The sequence below is a fragment of the Ursus maritimus genome, unplaced genomic scaffold, assembly GCF_017311325.1.
Source record: "Ursus maritimus isolate PB19 unplaced genomic scaffold, ASM1731132v1 scaffold_7, whole genome shotgun sequence".
NCBI classification, from domain to species: Eukaryota; Metazoa; Chordata; class Mammalia; order Carnivora; family Ursidae; genus Ursus; species Ursus maritimus.
In genome coordinates this window covers 69,368,801-69,392,012 of record NW_024426885.1, presented here as the reverse complement: position 1 = coordinate 69,392,012, position 23,212 = coordinate 69,368,801, and the positions used below count along the sequence as shown (strand labels likewise).

General features: G+C 43.2%; 1 protein-coding gene across 1 annotated transcript in view; it reads left to right on the top strand.

Annotated features, from left to right (window-relative positions):
* PCNX2 (pecanex 2) overlaps nt 1-23,212 on the top strand; it is a 291,473-nt gene that overhangs the window by 208,255 nt on the left and 60,006 nt on the right. The window contains exon 23 of the mRNA XM_040624241.1: nt 4,764-4,893. Within this exon, the coding sequence (XP_040480175.1) occupies nt 4,764-4,893 (130 nt within the window). The remainder of the gene's footprint in view (nt 1-4,763; nt 4,894-23,212) is intronic.

Sequence of the window (23,212 nt, the reverse complement as noted above, 5' to 3'; positions counted from 1 at the left end):
ATTTGAAAGTCTTTAAGATTACATTTTAATGGGGATGTGGGGAGGCACTTTGGATTCCCCTCAGGCCACTTAGCCTTAAAAGATATTGCTTAATTTTGAGCTCTTCCTGCTTCCTAATGCATATCCAGGATTACTTTATTTTCCTCTGTTTCTTCTATTTCCCACGCCCAGATCTGCATTAAGATATCCTGTCTTTTAAATGGAACGTTACTGCTTAAATTCAGTTGACTTGTGCAAAAGAGTGTAAATCGATCTGCTATTATTAAACAGGGTGGATAGGGCTGATGGCTCTGATATACTATTATAGATTATCTAACACTATATTAGGATAGAGTTTGGTAATCACACACTTGAGTAATACTCAAAACTCAGAATTAGATACACATAGATTTACGCAAATTCTTCTGAAGATGAAAAACTAATAGACAGTTTTGTTTTCTAGCTGCTCTTAGCCAAGAAGCCTAGTTTTATTTTTCGTAGGTTCTTTTGGTTTCTTTGTCTGTTTTAAGTGTTTTTCCATAATGATAATTAGTTTTAATTTACCTCAAAACAAACTTGAGATGTTTCTTGCAGAGATCACTTTGACACAGCTAGCTTAATTGTGTGTGGGGTTTGTGCATAAGTGGAGAGAGAGAAAGAGAGATTAATAAAAAATACTCTTGAAATGAGAGATTAGACAGAAATATCCTTGACTCAGACCTAAAATTTGTCCTCAAAGGTTTTCCTTCCCACCTCATTCATACTTCCTAAACGTGTGCTTGCCACAGTATGTTTCAGGAACTACTTGTCAGGGAATCCATGGAGTAGCTTGTTAAATAATAAAATCCCTGACCCAGCACATACGTTTAAAATCACATTTCTGGGGGTGGATCCTAGAATGTTCATCTTCAAAAGCCTGCCCAGGATCCTTACCCACTGGCGTGTGTGACCCCCAGTTCTAGAACTTCCTTCTGTATGATGTCCACACAAGGCCTGTTAAGACGATTCATGAACAGTCTCTGGGACCCGAACTTCGTGTACAGGCATGGAAACATACATGGGATAATTGTTAAATGATAATATATTCTAGGCTTTTAAAAATGCCCTTCTCCAGACTCATTTGTTTGAAAGCCTATTTTAAAGCATACCAGTTGCTGGTCTTACAACGCACGTTGTTCCTTGCTCCTATTCTTAAACTGCATTGATATTTCTGAAGTGTTTCAAGGTTATTTGGCGGAACAAGCTAAGGAAAAAAAAATTTCCAAGAGTGTGAGCTCTTACACCATTTTTTCCCCTTTAACGGCAATCATTTGCTATACCAGTAATTTTGGTTTTTCTAAAGAGTCCTTAGAAACAGAAACAGTGAGCTGAACAAGCGGTGATTTTTATTTATTTCTGAAGTGTGTCTCAGGCATCCTATCTAGAGTTTAAAGCCCATTTATTAAATGAAAACTATTGGATAATGCAAATTTATGGTTGAGGAGTTGCACAAAGAATGTGAAACTTGAAGCTGTGATTCCCAGTTTTACCCTAACTCTGGGCCCATGCAGATCTGTCGCATTTCATATGCCTGTTTATGCCTTGTTAGGTGAGTTCAGTGATACTAATTACTCCTTGGGGTTCCACAGCTGAGTTAAGACCCTTCTGGGAGCCATAACTTTCAATTACCTGACCTGCTTGTGTGCTGAGGGTTCACGCACGAGCACTTCATATCTGACAATATCTCCTACAAGAATAAGCACGGCATTAGTATCTACCTCAGATTGCACACGGTGCATATTAAATCAAAGAGCTTTCTTGGTGGGTGGACTCATTCTCAAGAAATTGAACATTTGAGATGGAAATTTCGCTGGGCATTTGGTGCTGTGTTTTAGAACACTCAACTGATCCCCATGCTTTGTTCCTTAAACTGCCCCTGATAGTGACATCCACTTCCTCCCTTCTCCTAAGATACAGAGCCTTCAAAGTGACCGCGGAGTCTGACCACTGCAGTCGTGTGACAGCAGACAGGATCTGTCGCCCCTCTCCCTCTTATCCCAGGACACCTTCCCATCCTTGACTAGTTGTAAAGGTAGAGAGGTGTTATCTGGAAGCTAACGTTTATACCTTTCCCAATCTAATGAGATAAATAGTATAGAAAACCGGATATCTATGCCGTCAAGACAAAGCCGTGAGGTTCCTAAGCGCCAGGCCTGGATCTTGACTAATTTTGAAAAAATGTTAATTATTTTATCACTCTATTAAGCTGTGGGTTCAATCCTGGCATCAGGAAGGGACTAATTTGCTCCATTTTGGAACTGAATTAGCGATCAGGCCAGCGGGGCACTTTTTAGTAAATTGCTTTTTCCTGTACTAGCATGTTTTCTCCCTCGGTAGCCTCTCCTAGTTTCTGAGCTTGTAACCTCCAGGGACGGATGGGAATGCTTACCCTTTTACTATGTGTAGAGACCATGCAAGACCACTGTCTTCTAGTAATTACGCAGATGCAGCCAGATTCTCTCTGTTAAATGTGTATATTGGGAAGCCTGAAGAATCTCTCTTTGGAATGTCCTTTTGAGCTGCAGATGATTTGTTTTTAGCTTTAAGGACTGCATAGACGTTTTCATTTTAAATGTACGCTACGCAAGGTTTTGACAGAGTCACCCTGTCCCTGTGGGTAAGAAACGAAGAGGGCTCATGCGTGGGCTCTCATAGGAGTCCTTGTTTCTTGCTATTGCCTGAGCGGTTATGCCCACAGGCTTTCCTATTTGCCCTGAGCATGCTGTATTTCTTTATTGATCTTCCCCTAAATAAAATAACCTCTGAGGCACCTATGCACATCTGCTCTACCTCGGACCTGTTAAACTTTATTTCCTTTCCTACCACATCGAACTTTATTTACAGCCTTGCACTGCTTTCCTGACTTAACCTCTGGCTAACCGTTTCTGGCATTTAAAAAATGGATGATATAATCTTGGGGGAAATACTTAGAATCGAAAAGAAGAGCAGAGCCAGCCTCTCTAGCATCCTGCCCAGCCCCAGCTCCGTGTGACTTTGTCCTGGTTTTTCTGCAAACCCCCCAAAGCCTTCCGGCCCTCCTCCCATCGGAGAAATCCCCCTGTGGCTCTGCATTCTCACATATTTTTCAGTACCCGTACTCCAGGACATCCCCCATGCAGTTCCCTTTTCTTCCCCAAGACAAGGGGCATGGTTAATTTGTCGTGTTTTGTGACCCAGGTATTTAGATATTTTCAGCTCTCCAATGAAGAGAAAACAGATGGGTGATAATAGATCTCCCAGCAGCTCATTGTTCTGTAGCTCTCTCTGGGAGCCGAGGTCACAATAAAAGGAATTGGATTTAAATTGTAGGACCATAGAGATGTTTTTGCTACCCAAACAGTTCAACGCCGGAATGGATTATTAATGGAGGATATGTCATTTCACTCCTGAAGTTGCTTGGAAGTAAATAGCAAGTTGGGAAAAAAAAAAAAAGACACAGTTATTCCTGAGCAAAACTCTGAGCTTAAGTCTGTGAAAATACTTGGGGATGTGCCTGCGACAGTACAAGGTTCTCCTTTTCTGGATTTGTGTGTAAGCGGGCGGTGAGGTCCCCACGGCCACCCCTCCCCCAGCACATGGCTGAGAGTGTATGAAAGCATTTGGACGCTTGGGTCACTTCTATGTCCTGATTGGCAATGACACATAGAGTCTTCCTGTCTGTGGCAGGCATTCCTTTTTTACTTTGTGCCGAAATTTTTGGAACACAGGCTAAAGAAATAAGACCTCTATTTGTGCAGCGGTGAGAAAGCCCCCTTCCAGGAAGTGGGAAGATCAGCCCTGTAGGAGATCAGATCAGACCTGTAGTGGGACTGAGCTCCCCCGCTAGATACAGGGACATGGGACAAGGAACAATGTGCCTTTGTAAGCCCTGGACAGTCTGGCACCACACTGCCCTCGGCCACCTCAACCACGGGTCCCACCGTCACCCCTGCACCACGGGGACCTGTGAGACTGGCAGCTAGGAGCAGTCCTCCAACGATGGAGATGGAGAGAGACTGGGGAGGTGGAGAGAGACTGGGGAGGTACCAGCCCTCGTGACACTTTCCTCAGATATCTAGAGATCAATTCATTGGTCTGCATCCAAATATGGCAGCAGTACTAATTTTAATATTGGAAAATTGTTTCTGCTCAACCAGGGTGTGTAAACTGAGTCCCACCAGGAAGTCAGAAACCCATACAGAGTGCAACATGGCTGTGACTTCCTGTGTATACAGTTTTAGCTTTTAAAGCAGACATGACTTGAGCCCTCAGTGTTCGATATATCATAAAGAATATATTTTTTTGAATAGTGGGAAAAGATTCCTTGAGAAACGGAGATGCTACCTTCTCCCACAATGCTATTTATTTCTTCTAAAAAGTGTAATTTAATTTTAATTATTTATAAAGCTGCTTAATACTTCAGTAAATGTAGCACAGTGCAGTTTTGTTCTGCTAATGATCACCCCAGTAATAAAAAGAGACTGTTCTTTTCAAACCTTAGATATTAAATCTTTGCCATAAATCATCCTGAGACCGCTGGGATTTTTAAGAGAATCATTTGGTTTTCACGCTGGGGAAATGAGACCTAGCAGGACCCTACTGAAAGTTTTATGTTCCTGACTACGTCTGCAGAGACGTCAAGTACACGCCCTCCTTTCTTTCGCTCGCGAGAAAACAGCTTTCACATCGAGTCAAAATCGGAAATAATATTTCGATATAGAATAACACTGAAAAATGGTTTTTCCGCCTTAACTCAAAATTCTCAGATTCCGCCATGCTTTTCTTTCAGACGATTGTCACCTCCATCTTTTCTACTCCACTGAGCCCGTTCCTCGGCAGTGTCATTTTCATCACCTCCTATGTTAGGCCGGTGAAATTCTGGGAGAAAAACTACAAGTAAGATCCTCAAGTTGGTGCTAAGGTGCTTTGTTAAAATTCCTGCTTCCGGTTGCTCCTTGACCTTCCCTGGCAAGGCTCAAGTTCCTGCCCCCAGGGCTGGGGGCTGAGCATGCCCCCCCCCCACCCCCAGCCTTTGGCTCCCTCCATTCCTCGCTCAGCATGGGGTGGGGGCTGCCAGGCTCCAGACTGCACAGGCCTGATTGCAGATTTGCTCTGGGTACTAGTCCGGGTTTCACTGGTCGTGCAGGAAAAATAGGTTTACTCACACTGCCCAGTCCTCGCAGGTGCTCTCGGAAAGGTTGTTGAGGGAGCCCACATGGCCCATTTGCTTGGCTGACTTTGCCGCTCGATGGCGTGTGTCCCCTCTCCGCAGTACCTTCTGTGAGTCTGCAGAATACACGTGTCGCGTGCGAGTGTGCACGCTTCACAGCCCAGCATAAAGGAGAACACCAGGGTTTCTGCAGCGCCGTTAAACTTGTGGAAGATGATTTATGTATTTTCTTGACTGTGTGGACGGGCCGGTCGTAAATTTCCTGCAGCAAACAGGGATGGAGTGGGGGAGGTTACTTCTTAAGGGAAGGCGTGAAGGTGGAGTCATCGTCCACTAAGTAATTTTCCAGAACTCCTCATGGCTGGGGGGGGGAGGGATTGAGGGGAAGGAGCTGCGAACAGGTGCTGGAGGAGAATGCTGGTGAGCTGGCCCATCTTCAGCAGGGGCAGAGGAGGCGGGCTTCTACTCCAGAACTCCTCCCCTACCTTACAGCCATACCTGTGCCGAGCCCCATAAACCCCCGTCCACCCTCAACAATGCGTCTGCGTTTTGCACAACTCTGGCCCTTTATGTCTTATACAGGACACCAATCACTAGGAGGTCTGTGGTTTCTGTGTCTCCCCTTAGATGGTTCCTGCGACCCTAAAATGCACACCCTTGTGGGACAGGCAGTAGAGGGGTAGTGATTAAAACTCAGCCTGGGGTGCCTGCCCGCCTGGGCTCACATCTCACTTCTACCACTTAACGCTGGTGACCTCAGTCCTCCCCTCCTCTTCTGTAAAATGGGGGCAAAATGAGGGGACCTGCTTCACAGACGTGCCGTGAGGAGAAAATGGGTTAATACACAGAAAGTCCGTGTGATCCCACGCTGCTGTGATCCGTCTCTGACTGCCCTGCATAGAAGTCCCCGTCCCCCTTGCCCCACGCTGACAGGTGTTTACCGTGACTATGTCCAGCGCATCCAGCAAGCTCACATTTAGGGGTGCCCTGGGTGAGAACTAATCGAACCTGACCCTCCCTGTGGGGCCAGTGCTGGAGGCCGGGAAGCAGTGGGGAGCCCCTCTGGGTTCCTGGCAGGTTCCTCATGTTCAAGAGAGGTGGGTTTTTTGCAGTGTAACATGTACCTGTGTGAAATTTTGCACAGAAGCGGGAGTCCTCTTTTGTGTTTGTTTAAAGAGATAGCGTGCGTATTTACAGAGCCAGAGAGTAAAAGAAAATGACAGGCACTGGCTTGTTACTTTAAGTTTCTTTAGGGGAAGACAATTTGAGGTATCTTTTTGGAGCTCTGAAACCATATTTACATTTGTAAATAAGAGGACCTGCAATGCCTTTGCTCTTTACAGGAAAGTGCGAGATAGTTTCAACTCTATTGTTAGTACAAAAGATTCCTTTTTGTCTCTTAGTCTCAGATAAGTTAGGAGCCAGTCTTTCTGGCCTGGAATCTGACATAAGCAAGATGCATCCCCATTTTCAGCTTCCTGACCGGAAGGGGGAAAGGACAAGCTCTGTGGGGAGCTCATTGCAGGGCCGCATCCTAACACCCGCGCGGAGCAAGGTGCTTCTGCGGTTCTGTGTTTGCTGAGTTCCTTCACTTGCAGGATTCAGTGTGGTGCTTGAACTGTCGGCTTTTGTGGGTTACTTACAAGTGTGGGCCTCTGGAGCGGGGTTCCCATTTCCTTACTCAGTATCACAAATCATTGACTCTGTTGTGAGCCATCATGTCCCCAGTTTAGCGCTGCTAGGTATGGGAGGGGTCTACCTCCTCTCGCCTGGCTGTGGGTGGGGAGGGGTCTGCAGGCACGTATAAGGCTGTCCAGCCTTTACGAGGTCTCTCGAAGGAGCCAAGTTGGAGAAAATGTTCAGTCCTGTTGGGGGAAAAGTGCCTGATGCAAAACCCAGGCTTGTCACCTGTGTTAAGCATCAGAATATGGAGCCCTGTGCCTGGCTGCTTGAAAGATCAGTGATGCAATTCAGGACAGTAAGAGGTGGGTAAGGAAATGGCAGGAAATCTCATCTGGATCCCTGCAAAAGTTCTGGAAAGCTCATTGTATCTAAAACTGTTGGTTTTTATTTCAAATGCTAATGACTGCTCACTTTCTTCTTCTATTTAATTGTAATGAATTTAAATTTCAATAGCCACATGTGTCTAGAGGCTACCTCACTGGACAACACAGAGATAGACCCTCCTCAGTCTTAATCTCAATTTCCAGCTTATTTCCCAAGATGTTCTGCGTACCTCACAGATTGTGGATTTTTCATCCCAAAACTTGCCTTGGGCTGTGACCTTCACCTAAGTGTCCTCCCTTCCTGCGACCTCCCCATTTCCCATCCATCCACACCCACCCAGATTCCACCTCTTGATGTAGGAGTGGTAAGGTTGAGGAAGGCCTTTGGGATAAGAGGTAGTCTAGCAGCTGCCTTTGGAAGATAAATTTGCCTTGTGGCCATCAGCAAATTCTACCCAGGATTGGCATAGACTGTACTTACCTCCAAGTCTGGACCTCTTTCTTTTTCATCTTGTGTCCCCAAGGGGCTGTGCACATAGTAGATGTTCTCTATTTCTTAAATGGATCGAGTCCCACAATATTGTGTAAAACGGAAAGGAAATCCTCATCTGGGTCTTATTTGCCGGTGTTAGAAAGTTCACTGTTAAACTAATGTTCTCTTGGCTAATAGCGGCTTAAAAATCTGTCTTGATGAGCTCTGCCCGGGGTCTCCACTTAAATCACAGGCAAGGACAACAAATGTACTGTTATAATAGTGCTTTGTGTGTATAAATCCACTTATGTCAGGGTATTTTAAAAGCTTTAGAAACACATTCTGATATTATGATATATCACCCTGATCTTTATATATAAACAATCACTAAATAACCAAACTTCGTCGTTAACGTGAAACAAATGTTTAGGCTAGAAAGTATTGACTTGTGTTTTTGGTTATCTCGGCAAATATCTTGGTCCTAAAGTAGTTGACTGTCTTCAGCCCTAATGAATGAAAAGTTCCATTAATAATGAGTTTGTTTGGATAGATCACAAGTCTTCTATAAGACATAAAATACCATCGCTACGAGGAGAACATTGAACAGCTACTTGAAAGACAAGTATAGCTTTCATGGTGGTTACATTTCTATCAGATTCTCCAGATTGGTTGTAAATGTTAAATCAGGGGAGCCTGGGTGGCTTGGGTCATGATCCCGGGGTCCTGCAATGGAGACCCACATCCGGCTCCGAGCTCAGCAGGGAATCTGCTTCTCCCTCTCCTTCTCCTTCTGCTGCCCCCCACCCCCACCCCAGCTCATGCTCTGTCTCTCTCTCTCAAAGAAATAACATCTTTAAAAATAAAATAAAACATTAAATCATTCTGGGCATTATCCTTCTCCACAAATGAGCATTAAGCATCTATGTGAGGGCACCATGCTAGGCTTTAACTAACAGGAGTCACTTTATGTGATCGATCTGCAAAAACATCCAACTCTGTATTCTGTGTCCTTGGTCCCACCCTAGTTAGCAAGAAGATAATCAGCATTACTTAATCCTCAGCTCTCACTGAGGCATCGGTAGTACATCCCAAAGTGTGAGCTTTGTAAATCTCTATTAAAGTTCCCGCCCATATGCTTGGTTAGGTGTTTGGGAAATTATTCAGTCTGTGAGCCTCAGTTAACTCATCTGTAAAATGGGTTGACTGGCGCTCTGTGCCTCCCAGAAGTCGTAAATACTGACTGAGACCTGGTTCACTGTGGTAAATGTGCAGGTCATTTCTGTGTACAGCAATTTTATCCTTAATCCTGTCCCCGTTTTGTTCTTCTTCCCTATATTTCTATCTTCTTTCATTCGACTTTTCATTCATACGTTTAGACATATTTCATACGTCCCTACAACCTCTCAGAAATCCTTTCTGAAATGGCAGAGCACAATCATACCAACCGGTGAAAGGACACAAGTATAGACCACGGAACACCAAATCCACAGACAGCGCGCTGCCCCACGTCCCTGAAATATTAGTCTTCGCCTTTACGCGCTGCGTTTATGTTGATGCCTTGCCCACCGCAGAGCCTCGTCCTGTTCCTTGAGCGACAGGACGGCCTGAGTTGAAAAACAGCTCTGAAGCTTCACTCTTTTGTGGTTTATCAAACGACAGACTATATGATCAAAATATTTCAACTAGTCTCCGGGGGCTCCCGCGAATCTCACTGTGTTATTTCCCAGCACCTTCGTGGGTTTGGCATTCAGAAGCGAGGCTAGCATGGACCTTTGGAATTACAGAATCCCCGTGTGCTGCTCGCGGAAGGGAGTCCTCCAGCCTCTTTTACTCTGGGTGGAACAGCCTTTGGCCTTCTTAGGCAGCCCTGGATGCCAGGAGCCATGGCCGTGGGCTCTTCACTGGGCTGCGTCTGTTCCTTGTATTGTCACCGGATGCCACAACTACCTGGATACACCTTCTGCTGCCAGCACACCCCGCATCCTCGTGCCTCCTACATAGCCCACCCTTCACTGCTTTGAAGACAGCTCTCTCCCTTCACTGCCCTCTTTCTCAGGCTAAACAGCACTAACTACGTTTTGAAATGGTCCAGACATTGGGCATCCTCGCTGCCCTCATCCAGATGTTTACTGGGCTGTTTCTAACTCTCCCCTCTAGCTTGTTCCAGATGTCATCTGCTCGGCTCACGGTAGATGTGACTTCCCGTGACCCAGATGTTCTGCTCTCAATTATGCCTTCTAAAATCTAAAATCTCTCAATTATTTTACTAAAGTGTCGCCAAGCCAGGCCTTCAGCATCCCAATCTTATGTGTGTGGCTTAATGAAAATCAGAAATTTACATTTCCAGGGTGTCTGGGTGGCTCAGTCAGTTAAGCACCTGCCTTTGGCTAGGGTCATCATTCTGGGGTGGCATCGGGCTCCCTGCTCAGCGGTGAGTCTGTTTCTCCCTCCTCCTCTGCCCCTCTGCTTGCTTGTGCTTGCTCGCTCCCTCTTTCAAATAATTAAACGAAATCTTTAAAAAAAAGAAAAGAAAAGAACTTTACATTTCCTTTACCAACTCTTGACCCATCGGCTTTAGTATTCCAATACACAGAGGTCCATTTCAATGATACCGTTCTTCACCTCTCCTAGCCCTCACTTTCACTCTCTGCAGACCTGCCACCATCTCTGTCTTCATGCATTGTTTGTTAACGAGGATGTGTGGGACAAGGCCATGCATGCCTGACTTGGGCAAGGCAGTCAAAGAAAGAAGTTCTCAATGTCACATTTTATTTTTTACCTTTTCACAATGGGGAAGATTTTTCTGGATATTCTCTACCCATTGAGCTATTTTAAGCATGGTTTGTAAGTTCTTTGTGCAAAGCATGGAGTTTCTCAAAAGGCAATTTTTTTTTCTCAAATGTAAAGCAGCAAGCTTATTTGGCTTTTGGGTTAATAGTAAAATGGAGCACTATAATTAAAATTTGCAATTATGCAGAGGTGGGATTTACATATCTCCACTTGCAATTCAGCTACTTCACATTTGCTTGGATGTGTTTACAAAGTGCCTGGACATATTGAGATAAAAGTCTTGACGCTCCTTTTTCAGATGTCTTACGGCTGTTGGAGCTCTCAGATGCATGTCTAGGCGTGTGGTGGGCTCCCACGTATTATCGATGGGAGTAATAAAGGTAGTAGGTAGCGCAGTACTGGTCTCATTTTTATATTTACTGAACACCTGCTCCCCTTCCCAAATATATTCATTCTTGCCCATATGTATACCCATTCTCGAAGTAGATTTTCATTTTGTCTCATTTCACAGATCAGAAAAAAAGGAAGCTCGGTAAGTTAAATAATTTGCCCAAGGTCACAGAATACGTCGGTGGCCGAGCCAAGACTTTAAACCAGGTCTGGTCTTATTCCAAGCCTTGAGCACTTTCCATTACGACCCGAAGCCTCTCAAATGCCTCCCACATTAAAATGATTCTGTGAATGCCAGTTAAAGGGTTTGCTTGGGGCTGGAAAGAGGCGCCATCACGAGGACGCTGGTCAGTGGAGGAGCCGGACTGGAGGGACAGGCAGTGCAGCCCAGGCCCCGAGGTCCCTTCCTGGAGCGCACCTGACTCCAGAAGTGGCTTCTTTGGGTCCGGGGGCCATGGCATGGCGGTTCTCAGCAGGGCTGCCTCCTTCACGGGCCCTGGTTACGTGTGGTCGCCCAGCTGGCTCTCAGCAGCTCCAGTGCCCGAGCCGGGAGGTGTGAGGGGTACCCTCCGAGTGTGGCCTGGCTCCCCCAGCCCTGCCAGAGCCCTGAGGGTGGGACCTCTCACACTAGGAAATCTGTGATCACTGACAATGTAAATGGGTTGTGTATTGGTTCCAGACCTTTCCAGGTCTAGAGCCAGGAGATTAGAGAAGAAATGAGGCTTCCATGACCTTCATGGGTACTGAGTAACCACCTGCAGTCGTGAATAAAATCTCAGGCCCAGAAAGGGGGTCGAACTAACTCAAGATGCAATTTTCTTTTAAAATGGCTGATCTGAAAAGTTCTCTTGGAGGCCATCACTTGCCCTTGATTTTCCAGGGTGTTCAGTAACTCCAGACATCAGTGACAGGAATGAAAAAAGGCCCACACTTTTCCTAGGAGCTAACGGTAGGTCTTTGGGAGTCTCCCTCCACAGAAGGGATGACACAGGGCTGTCTGGGTGCACATGAAAATTAGAGAATTTTAAGTGACTTAAAATGCTTTGGAATCACTTTGAGACTGATAGAAGAGATGTGTTTCGGGGTTACCACAGCTCAGCCACCACGGGGCCACGCTGGGACTCATGGTGCAGCCAGGGTGGGAATATGTTCCTTCCCAAAAGGAACGGAAGTAAGGAGATAGCAGCAGGGAACATTCTTAGTCACGGATGATAAACGAAAGTGTCAAGGCAGAATGAGAAGCCAAAGGAGCTCGAGAGTTCCGTGTCCGTGCAGCTCAGCGAAGCGCCTGAGACTTGGGGCTGACCGAGAGCCTACAGTCCCACCGGCCTGGCTCGGATTTCGTTTCCCTCTGCTGAAACTTCGCTCTGCATGCAATGTTTCTCTGGACTTTAGGCCTCAGGTAAGCAACAGACAAATGAGTGATACTGTGGCCAAAGGGCCAAGGCGAAAGAAAGACGAGAGTTCACACGGAGTCCCAGAGATCTGTTGTTTCTGCCTGGCCCGAGTGAGCTCTGGGGCCTCGGGGCAGGGAGCCGAGCAGGGCAGGCTGATCCACTCTGTCCCCCTGGCCTGGGGGTGGCGTGGGACGCAGGCCTACTGCCGCGGGCAGCCTTCTTGTCCCCACAAACTGAGACCAGTCTGAGAATACAGCAAACAGAGGAATGCAGGGCCACGGGACCCGGAGGGTGATTCCTGATGGCACACCCTCGCCCTGGGTCCCGATGGGGCTTCGGGCTGTGCGAGCCGGTGAATTCCGCCATTCCCAGTCGGGTTTTTCTGTCACTTGAAATCAAAAGGTTCCTAATAAAAGCAAATGATGCCTTCTATCAAAGGGATCCTCTCTCTCTACCTTTTATCTTGGGGGAGTGACAGCATGAAGGTCAGACCTTTATCACCATAACGCTGTGGTTCTAACTCGGCTGGAACCCAGAGCAGGAGCCGGGCGTCCCCTGGGGTACCCCCAGGGCGGAGTGGCGGATCAGGAGTTTTGAGCCTTTCTGGTTCTATGGCTGACATAGCCCCGTTGTCTGAGGCCAGTTCTTCCACGTCCCTTCTCTGCCTCAGATTTGTCTCAACTGGAATTTCTGGTCTGTGTCTGAATGCTGTTACGTCTGAGAAACTTAATGATGAACTTGGCCCCATCCTGCTGTTTTGCTGACGGATGAGAAAGCTCTCACACACATACCCAGGGGTAAGGTTTGACACTTCAGGTGTGGCGATGAGCTGTTATGCAAATATATTCCAGAAGGATGACGCTTTTGAGGAACTCCAATGCGGCAAATTTCTCAAATAGCACTGGCTCGAGCTTGTTATTCATGATGCTGTGTGCCTAATTGTACTCAGGGTCCTGTTAACATTTTGCTGAGCAGTTAAAGAATTTGAAAAGTGCAGAGTAGTGAAGTTGACCATGTGCCTGCAGGAAGGAGTCCAGCGTGCCCACCTGCTTCCCGGCTGTCTGAGGCTGCTGACTCCACACTTCAGGTCACGCAGGAGCGAGGCCTTGTGACCGAGTCAGGTTGATGGATGGTTTCAGGGGGTGTACGTCAATAACAGCATGAGGGCAGAACCCTTTTCACTGCAGCAAGTGAGGGCAGTGGGGGTCCTTCCCCAGCTTTTAGGGAAGTGTTGGAGATCGGGCTGGTTTCTTCCAAACGACGGAAAGGAGGAAATAGCTCTTAAAATCACGTTAAATCTGCAAACTCTTTTTCTGCCTTGGATCACATATGCAATAGTGCAGGAAATTTATTGTGTAAATTCAAGGCCTCTGTATAATGCCGGTTCACTCCCCAAAACCCAAGAACCCTGAGCACTTTAGAAGGTCTTTCCTGTGATCGGCCAATGCTCAGAATGGATGGCGGTGGCCATGGTCACTGTGTTTTCATTCTCCCCGTGACTGATGGAGTTGGCTGTGGGCAGGCTACTTTGGGTCCTGGGGAATGGGTGCATTTGAGGCTCTAGGTGAAATCTCCTTCCTTAGCATTCTAGTGATCAGATGGGGCTCCTTTAATCTTGTTACCTGAGCATATGTCCATGACTGACTTTAATCACACTTTAATGAGAGCCAAGAGACCTGGCCCAGGCTTTGCATATGGTTGCCGCTTCTTGTACACGGTGGTACCAAGTGATACCAACTGATTAATGGAAGTAGTATGTAATGTGGGCATGGAAGCCATACTGTTTTTTTCTTGTCCCTTTGGAAACATTCTGCCAGCATCACCAGTCATAGGGTTTATAATACTTTCTCGTGTCCGGATTGCTGTGTTTGCTTCTCTCTGTAAACAGTTACCTAGACTGACGCTCCCCTTCAAGATTTTTTAGATGAAAAATGACCAATGATGGGAAAATAATCACATACATGGGAATTAGAAAAAAAATCTATTATCTCATAAAAACAAGGGTAATTTAATGGATTGCATTCCTTTTCCATTTGTGATGCCTTCCTATGTTACAGTAAAGAAAGTATTTGTTCTAGGGGTTATAGAGTTGGAGCTTATTTTCCTAGTGTCAGGGAAGGCTTTGGAGAGAGGTATACTTTGAAGTTTGGGGAAGAGGGAGGAGAGAAAGTTCTTAGTGGGCTTTAAAGAAAATTGGGTAGGAAATGAAGTTTTTAAAAAGCAGTTTTTAAGAGCAGTCCAGGGTGATAGAACACTAGCTTTCTATGTAAAGTTATCATGAATAAAGAAAAGCCACCGGGGAGGAGGGTTTCTTAGCTTTGTCAAAGCAGCTGTTCTTGGCACTATTTTGAAAATATTTGTGCACCCCTCTGTTTACGGTGTTATTTACAATAGCCAAGATAGGGAAGCAACCCAAGTGTGCTTTGATAAATGAATGCATAAAGAAGATATATATTTATCTATATCTATATATATCTATGTATAGATATATGTAAATTCTCTCTATATATAATGGAATATTTATATATATATATATAATGAAATATTACTCAGCCATAAAAAAGAATGAGATTTTGCCATTTGCAGCAACACAGATGGACCTAGAGGGTATTATGCTAAGTGAAATAAGTCAGTAAGAGAAAGAGAAATATCATATGATTTCACTTATATGTGGACTCTAAAAAACAAAACACATGAACAAACAAGAAAACAATCTCATAAATACAGAAAACAAACTGGTGGTTTCCAGAGAAGAGGTGGATGGGGGGAATGAGTGAAATAGGTGAAGGGAATTAAGAGGTACGAACGTCCAGTGAGAAAATGAATAAGTTGCAGGGATGTAAAGTATAGCATAGGGAATATAGTCAATAATTCAAGAATACTGTAATAATGCTGTGTAGCGACTCCCCTTAATCGTGGTGAGCATGATGTAACGTATAGCATTGTCGAATCACCATGTCGTCCACCTGAAACCAATATAGCATTGTATGTCAACTGTACTTCAGTAATAAATTAAAAAAAATAATTCATTTAGGGAAAGGCTGGGGCAAATGCAGGACAACTGGGAGAGATGAATGAACTGATTATCCGTTGCCTATTATCCTTGAGCTCCTGGAGCCAAGATTTGACACAAACTATTTTAGTATTTGAAAAATCAATTTGAAAAACATTTTCAGGATAAACTTTACTATGCTTTTTCCCCATTGCAGAAAAATCTATGCCCAGATGTACTGATGCAGGGATAGCAAAAGCATTTTCTATTTACCCATCGTCTCTCATTGTTCTCTGGGGTGACTGGCCCGTTGTAAGGTTAAAGCGTTCTTTGTTTAGTTTTGCATAAGTTGGCGGTCATCGATGCAGCTCTGCATTTTAATTTCCTACCCAAAGTCCTGTGCAATGTTTAGTTGCCATTTTATGCACCGAGACAACAGGATCAGAAGAATTAAGCGACTCTCTCCTTTACACCCCTCACACAGTTTAATAAGTCATTAACCACGTTAGAAACAGAAATCAGGTTTTATTGACCTAACATTGCAGCTTTAGTGTTGGGGTTTTAGGACGGAATGAGCAGAGTGCAGTGTCATGCTCTGGAAGCGAAGAAAACAGCAAAGGAAAAGTGAAGCCCAGCTCAGCGGGAAACGTGCTGGCGGGCTTTTATTAAGTGCCACATCCCTCGGTGACAAAACAATACCGTGTGTTAATGGCTTCATGTTCAGAGACTGTGTCTTTTCAAGTTGCTGCCTCTCCTGAGACAAGCAGCCATGCAAACGGGAGGACCTGAGTTCATTCATCCAGGCTGCATGCACCAGTACACAAATGGGGTTCACTCATTGCCAAGGATGACCAAGCTTATCTTAATCCAAATTCTGTGCATTCCCCTGGTCACTAATGAGAAAAAAAGAAAAAAAAAAAAACTACATGTGTCTTCATTCGCAGGAGAAATTTCACCCACAACTCTAAATGACATTAGGCCTCTTGCTACTGGAAGGATATAGCACCCAGAAGTCAAAACCTTAAATCAAGCATGTTAAACTTGGGAAAAAACCAGCACCTTCTTGATAATTTAATCTTTATGAATCTGTTATAATCCTCTGCATCTCTATTTATTCAAGTCCCCCTTTGGCTGACTCTTTACCCAACCGCATGCAACTCGAATGTTTTTATTACTATTTATATTAGTTGCATTTGCAGAAAGAGAAGAAACACTTCTCAGCCCTTAAATATTTATGACCTTCCAGTGAATGAATAGTTGGACTTCATATCCTGTATTCGAAATGTTGGATAATCTTGGATTCTTCTGGCTGAAATGGGAGAAGCAATCTTAATTGGAAATGTAAGCGAGTTCAGATCAGAAATGAAAATTGCACGTGAATGCATTATTATTATAGTAACTCAATTCAGCTTGCTGTTAGCTATGGAAATTTTTTTATTTAAACTTTTTTTTTTTAGCTCTTTATAGATTCAGTGACAGTTGAGAGAAATAATACAGAGGGAGCTCTCATATATTCTTTACCCAGTTTACAGATGTTAACATCTTGCAAAACTATCACAATCAGGATACTGATGCTGGTACAGTCAAGATACAGAGCTTTTCTACCACCACAAAGTTCTCTCCTTTTGTCCCTCCCATAAGCTCACGCCCATCTTTCTTACTGCTACCCCCTACTTAATTCCTGACAACTACTAATCCATTCTCCAACTCTGTAATTTTGTCATTTCAAAAATGCTATATGGCTGGAATCAGACAGTATTTAACCTTGTGGGATTAGCTATTTTCTTTTTTTTTTTTTAATTTATTTATGTATTTGAAAGAGAAGTGTGGAACTAGGAAGATCGGTAGAAGGGATAAAGAAAGGGGGTAATCAGAAGGGGGAATGAAGCATGAGAGACTATGGACTATGAGAAACAAACTGAGGGCTTCAGAGGGGAGGGGGGTGGGGGAATGGGATAGGCTGGTGATGGGTAGTAAGGAGGGCACGTATTGCATGGTGCACTGGGTGTTATACGCAACTAATGAATCATGGAACTTTACATCGAAAACCAGGGATGTACTGTATGGTGACTAACATAATATAATAAAAAAATATTACTATAAATAAAAAAATAAGATGAAAGAGAAATGTGAGAGAAAGAGAGGGAGACATAGGAGAGAGAGAGAGAGTGGGGAGGGGCAGAGGGAGAGGAAGAAAGAATCTCAAGCAGACTCCCCTCTGAGCTTGGATCCCCACGTGGGGCTGGATCTCAAGACCCTAGGATCATGACCTGAGCCAAAATCAAGAGCTGCCGCTTAACTGACTGAGCCACCCAGGTGCCCCAGATTAGCTGTTTTCACTCACCATAATCAAGTGGACATTCGTTCAGGTCATTGCGTGTGTCAGTAGTTTGCCCCTTTTAAAGCTGAGTGCATGGATATACCACAGTCTCTAACAACTCACACACTGAAGGGCATCTGTGGTGTTTTCAGTTTGGAGCTATTATGAATATAGCTGCTATGACATTTCGAGTGAACATTAGTCTTCACTTCTCTGGGATAATTGCCTAGGAATGCAATTGTCATATGGTAGTGTTTTAAGAAACTGCCAAACTTTTTCAGAGGTGCCGTATACCATTTTACATCCCCTCCAGCAATGTATGAAAGGTCCAGCTTCTCCAGATCTTTGGCAGGTGTTTTTACTATTTTTTCTTTTAGGCATTCTGATAGGTGTATGGTGATCTCTCATAGTGGTTTTAATTTATATTTCCTTAATGACTTACGGTGTTGAACGTCTTCTACTGAGCTTATTTGCCATTGGTATAATCTCTTCAGGGAGCTGTTTGTTCAAGTCTTGTGCTTGTTTTCTAATAGGATTTTTTCTTTTTTTACTGTTGAGTTTTGAGAGTTCTTTGTATATTTTAGATACTGGTACTTTGTGGGATATGTGGCTTGAAAATATTTTCTCCCTGTACCATGGGTTTTTATCCTCTTAACAGAGTATTTTGCAGGGAGAAGTTTTTAGAAAGACATTCTTGTCAAGTGCACATGGACTCTTCTCCAGGGTCGACCATATGCTAGACCGTAAAACAAACCTCAGTAAATGTAAAAGGATTGAAATTGTACAATGTATGTTCTCCAACCACAATGGAATGAAATTATAAATCAACAGCAAGAGGAAATCTGGAAAATCCCCAAATGTGTGTCAAATAAAACTGTCTCAAACAACCAGTGGGTCAAAGAGGAAATGACAAGAGGAAATTAAAAAAAAACAAAACAAAACACAAACTTTGTGCTGGAGGAAAATGGAAACATAATATATCAAAATTTATGGAATGTAGCAAAAGCGGTATTCAGAGGAAAATTCATACCTGTAAATACTTACATTAAAAAATAAGAAAAATCCCAAATCAGTCACCTATTCTTCCACCTTAAGTGACCAGAAAAAGAAAAGCAAAGTAAACCCAAAGCAAGCAGGCAGCAGGAAATTATAAAAATTAGACTGGGAACAAATGAAATGGAGAATAGAAAAACAATAGAGAGAACAGATGACACAAAAAATGGTTCTTGGAAAATATCAACAACACTGACAAATCTTTATCTAGAATGACCAAGAAAAAATGAGAGAAGGCAAATTACTATAATAACAAATAAAAGTGAGGACATTACTACCAACCTTACACAAATAAAAGGATTATAAGAGCGATCTATAAACTGTCATATACTAACAGATTAGCCTAGATGAACTGGAAGTGGAAAACATGAACACCAAAAACTAGAAACATCACTGAAAGATATTAAAGAAGACAAATAAATGGAAAGACATCCTATGTTCATCAGTTTAAAGACTTAAGAAAGTGGTATTCCTAAAATTGGTCTACAGATTCAATTAATTCTAAAATTTCAAGGGACCCTGAATAGCCAGAACAATTTTTAGAAGCAAAAGTTGGAGGACTCACACTTCGCAATTTCAAAACTCACTGTAAAGTGTTACCGCAAAACAATGTGTCACAGGTACAAGAGTGGACATATAGCTTAATAGAGTAGAATTGAGAGTCCAAGAATAAATTTATACATCTGTGGTCAATTGACTTCCACAAGAGTGCCAAGACCTTTCAGTGGCGGAAAGGACAGTCTTTTCAACAAATGATGCTGGGACAACTGGATATCCTCTTACAGAAGAATGCTGTTGAACCCTTACATCACACTATATACAAAAATCAAATCAAAATGACTCAGAGTTGAGTGTAAAAAGCTAAAACTGTAAAACTCTTCGATTTGCAATGAATTCTTAAACACCAAAGTCACAAGCAACAAAAGAAAAATTGGATTATTGAAATTAAAAGCTTTTTACATCGAAGCACACCATCAAGGAAAGACAGTTCCACTCTGAGGTATATGCCCAAGAAAATTTCAAAGAAAGTTTTCAAACAAAACCTCGTGCACAGAGTTCATGTTCCTAGAATCATTGTTCCTACTAGCCAAAATCGAACACAATGCAGATGTCATTATTTGATGAATGGGCAAACAAAATGTCATACATCATACAATGGAATATTATTCAGCCATAAAAAGAATGGAATACTGATACATGCTACAACATAGATGAACTTTGAAAACATTATACAAAACTAAAGAAACCAGACACAAAATGGTGCATATAGTGTGATTCCATTTATATGGAATGCTTGGAATAGTCAAATCCATAGAAACAAAAGACACAGTGGTGGTTGTCAGGGGCTGGGAAAGGGATGAACAGGGAGTGACTGCTTAATGGGTATAAGGTTTCTTTTGGGGGTGATAAAAATAGTCCAGAATTGGGTAGTGGCGACAGTCACACAACATTGTGAATGGATTAAAAGCCAATCCATTGTTGCTTTGAAATGTCAAATTATGAATTTTATGTTAAGCAAATTTTACCTCAATATTTTTTTTAAAAAAAGTAAGTGGGACACATTTGTGTGGGTCTATTTCTGGGTTCTTCGTTCTGTTTCATTGATCTCTGTGTAATTCCCTCCACCAATCCTATTCAGTCTTCATCACCGAAGTCACATAATAAGCCTTGAAATTGAGTAGACTCCCACTTTCTTCTTTTTTTTTAAATTGTTTAACTAATATTATTTTTCTGCCCTTCTGTACTTAGTGAGTTTTCACTACTGTTTTAGCTGTGTCCCTCCAATTTTGATATGTTATGTTTTCATTTTCTTTCAGTTTACTTCATTTTCATTTCCACTGAAACTTTGTCATTGTCACATGGGTTATTTAGAATTGTGTTGTTTGGGGAACCTGGGTGCCACAGCCAGTTGAGCATCCGACCCTTGGTTTCAGCTCAGATCATGATCTCTGGGGTGTGGGATTGAGCCTCACATCAGGCTCCGTGCTGAGCACGGAGTCCGCTTGGATTCTCCTTCCCTCTCCCTCTGTCCCTCCACCCCACCCAGAGAGCGCATGCTCTCTCTCTAAAATAAACAAATCAATCTTAAAAAAAAATGTGTTGTTTAGTTTGCAACTGTTTGAATATTTTCTTGTTATCTTTCAGCTACTGATTTCTAGTTTGAGTCCATTGTGGTTGGAAAATACACTTGGTATTATTTCAGTTTTTAAAAGCTTGTTGACATAGTTTTATGTTCCAGGTTATGTTCCAACTCGGTATATGCTTGACTGTGAGGCGTCGTGGTGTGAACTTGCTTGAGTTTATCTCCAGTTTCTCCTCTTCTCATGGGACTCTGATGACTAGAACGTTACATTTTTTGTCATACTCCCACAGGTCTCTGAGACTGTTCATGCTTTTTTAGTCTTTTCTCTCGGTTGTTCAGATTATGTATCTATTGTTCTATCTTCCAGTTCGTTGATTGTTTTCTCTGTCTCTGTCGTTTTGCAACTGAGTCCTTCCACTGAGTTTTTTATTTTGCACACATATTTTGTATTATTTTGTATTTACCTCTATTGTATATTTTTGCTTAGAAAATTTCTATTTGGTTCTTCTTGTGTCTTCTATTTCCTTGCTGACTTTCTATTTTTTTGGTTGAGATTCTATTTTTTCTTTTGTTTCAAAAGTTTTCTTAATTGCTTATTGAAGAATTTTATGAACACTAGTTCTAAATCTCTGTCAGATAATTCTCTCATTTCTGTTATCTCAGTGTTGGCATCTATTAATTGTCTTTTTTCACTCTGAGATCTTCCTGTTTCTCATTATGACAAGTAATTTTCTATTGAAATCTGGATGTTCTGGGTACAATGTTATGAGACTCTGGATGTTATTTAAACCTTCTGTCTCAATCGCTTTCTCTGACACCACTCTGGCAGGAGAAAGGGAGCACTGCTTTGTTACTTCCAGGTGGAGTTAGAAGTCAAAGCCGAGGCCCATCAAAGGTGGCTGCATTGACAAAGACCCCCCCCCACCTTTTTTTTTTTTTGAAGATGTATTCATTTATTTGAGAGAGAGAGAGAGAGATAGTGCAAACGAGTGAGAGGGACAAGGGAAGAGAGTACCCCAAGCAGCCCCACAGGGCTCCATCTCACGACCCTGCGCCAAAACCTGCACCAAAACCGTGAGTTGGATACTTAACTGACTGTGCCAAAGACCCCCTCACCTTTGCTTTGGGATCCCAAACAGCTACTCCCTAAGGTTCTGGGAGCCAGAACTAGACCAGTCCTCCCAGATGGTAGCAAGGTTGGTGGTTACTTGAATGTCTGTCCTCAGGCAGAGCCCACTATGCCAACTATATAACCCTGTGCCTTCAGGAAATGACTCTCATGCCAAGTCATTCTGAAGCACATGGTGACCCAGCAGCCAGAAGAGCAGCACTGGCTTTGAGAGAACTAGTATGATTGTTAGTGGCAGCAAAAAGTAAAGATGCAAAACAAACCCGAATGAACCTTGTGTATATATCCAATTTAAAAGGTGACAGTGTCCTATTTAAGCTCTGACTATCTTCTTTTGTCTAGATTTTTGAAGGCCATCCTGTCCCATGAAAAGAACTACAGTCCATCCATAACTCCATTCTGGCTTTGCTCTATGAACAGACACCCATCAAACTTTTTATTCTAGCCAGTCGCACTTCCCCATTGAAAAAACAGGAATAATTCTCCCATAAATAGTCTGTGTGTGCTGACAAATGGGAATTTGAAGCAGTGTAATTAAATTACTCTTAAATTATTTAAGTGCCTCCAGTAAAACCATATAAGAGAGAAGGTGCTTGACTTAGGGAGACACATCAGGAGGTGAGAAAGCACAATTTGAGGGAAGAAACTAGCTGAGTTATCTGCATTCCATGTTAACATAAGGGAAGATGCTTCGGAGCAAGTCAGCCTATCTGGAAAAGCCTATGACTAGACTGTTGGTCTGTGGCCCTCCGGACGATGTTGCCTAGCAATGAACAGGGACTTGCCAGGCAGGTGCTAGGAAGAGTACGTGCACAGAGATGCACACCTAACATGTACCAGCATTCTGTACCCCCCTTGAGACTGAGGCGTGAGATACAAGCCCCCATCTTCTCTTTGAGCAAACAGAATTGATGTTTATGCAATTGGACAGTTAAGGCAGAAATCCAATTACTGAGCTAATTAGCACCTTTGAGTGGTAAGCACCAAATGTACAGGAGGAAAGCACTGGAGAAAAGCTCAAATTACCCAGTATGGCTGACAGTTCACCTTCTTAGAGAGTCTGGTGGAGAGCCAGAGGCCCTGGGGTACACAGGCAGCTTAGCTTAGTTATTGCTGATCAAATTTAGCCCTCTGCGTCCTATAGCCTTTTGAAAAGATAGCTTTCCAGTTAACATAGTTTTAGAAGGTGTTTTAATTCCCCAAGGAGTTTGATAAATGACTTTCTTTTGGCTCAGCCCCACTTTAAAAATTGTTTATTCTGCTGCTGAAAATTCCATTTGTCGTAGGTCTTCAGGTGAAATTAAAATTCCGTTTAGGGACTTATTATGCCGACATGGGATTTCGCCTTCATTAGAAAGAATTTTGTTGTTTGCTGCATTTTTCACCACCCTGGGCTCTTTTACTTTCACAGCT